General features: G+C 39.3%; 1 protein-coding gene across 1 annotated transcript; it reads right to left on the reverse strand.

Annotated features, from left to right (window-relative positions):
* Positions 1–82: 82 nt before the first annotated feature.
* On the reverse strand, positions 83–1,190 carry LOC110035099 (calmodulin-like protein 3). Its single transcript, XM_020739341.1, has one exon. It carries the CDS (start codon positions 990–992, stop codon positions 528–530), a length of 465 nt encoding a protein of 154 aa, XP_020595000.1. The 5' UTR covers positions 993–1,190; the 3' UTR covers positions 83–527.
* Positions 1,191–1,421: the final 231 nt, after the last annotated feature.

Below are 1,421 nucleotides of genomic sequence, written 5' to 3' on the forward strand. Positions count from 1 at the left end.
TATATATATATACATATATATTGCTCTCAAATTTGTAAGATTGCCATCAATAGGATTTTAAAAACTAAAAAATGGTCATAAGAATTCCATAATATCTTGAAAATCATGAAGAGCTGCGTTACAAAAACATTCAGAACCGTATTCCATCTCCGGCAAAAAGGTAGCTCAGATGCCTTGGACAACTCTTTTCCATACGACACTGCATATTATTGTGTATAAAACACAATAAAAAACAAAATAGTAATTAATGTACCTCTTCTTTCGCATATAGATTCCTATAAAACATTCCTCGCAGAATTCCCAATCTCCTCGCGAGAAATGCATTTTCAGCATTAGATAGATGTTCACATGAACTGCAGTCGATCGAATGAACATCAACTGAAACAAAAAAAAAAAGAAGAAGAAATCCTCCAAGAGAATAATGCGAGGAATTCTTTTAAAAGAATTTTGTCTCCATCGTCCGCTTAAACAACGATTATGGTACATGGAAAAACAAAGGGGTAAGAATTGATAACCAACCAAACATTTTACGTCAATGCAGCAAACCCTCCACCTCTCATCATCTGCTTAAACTCCTTAAAATTAACCATCCCATCTCCGTCCGCATCAACATTCCGTATCATTTGCCGGCAAGCTTCCACCGTCCTCCCCTGCTTTAATCCAAGTGAAGAGAGCACAGATCGAAGCTCCTCGACGCTTATGAAGCCGTCGCCATTCTGGTCGAAGACATTGAACGCCTCTCGCATATCTTCCTCTTCATCTTCATCGCCGCCGCGCTCGTCCATAATGGTCTCATAGAGAACGCCAAACTCGTCGATGTCGATGCAACCGTCGCCATTGGCGTCGATCTTGTCGATCATGGATTGAAGCTCGGTGTCGGGGATGTGGATGCCGAGGTTGCGTAGGGAGTCGCTTAGTTCTTTTTTGGTGATGGAGCCGTCCCCATTGCGATCGAACAACTGGAAGACGCGTTTTAGATCGGCGGAGTCCATGTGGTGTTGATTTCGATGGAGGGAAGGAAATAGGGATGAGAGGAAGGGGGAAGTGTGATTTAAGAAGGGGGCAAAAGGTAGTGAAGTTGGGGATGCTAGGGATTGATGGAGACAGGTTGTCCGCCGGTTCGGGAGGTTAAAATTAGGGTTTCCCACGCGGGTTGCCAACGGCGAGGCGTTGCAAGCCACCCTGTTGAACGGAATGGTAATAAATGAAAGGGATTTACGTTAAGTATTGAAAAATTTCTACGTATTTTATATTTAATATTTAGATTTGATATTTATTTATATAATATTAAAAAAATAAATTAAGTTTGACGCCTAATTTTATTATTTAACATTTATGGATCTCGAGAATTTTTTGGTTAATAATTATTCAAAATTAAATTTAAAATAATATCTAGAATTTCGATTTAAGAAAATTTAAAG

Source organism: Phalaenopsis equestris, unplaced genomic scaffold (assembly GCF_001263595.1).
Source record: "Phalaenopsis equestris unplaced genomic scaffold, ASM126359v1 Scaffold196068, whole genome shotgun sequence".
NCBI classification, from domain to species: domain Eukaryota; kingdom Viridiplantae; phylum Streptophyta; class Magnoliopsida; order Asparagales; family Orchidaceae; genus Phalaenopsis; species Phalaenopsis equestris.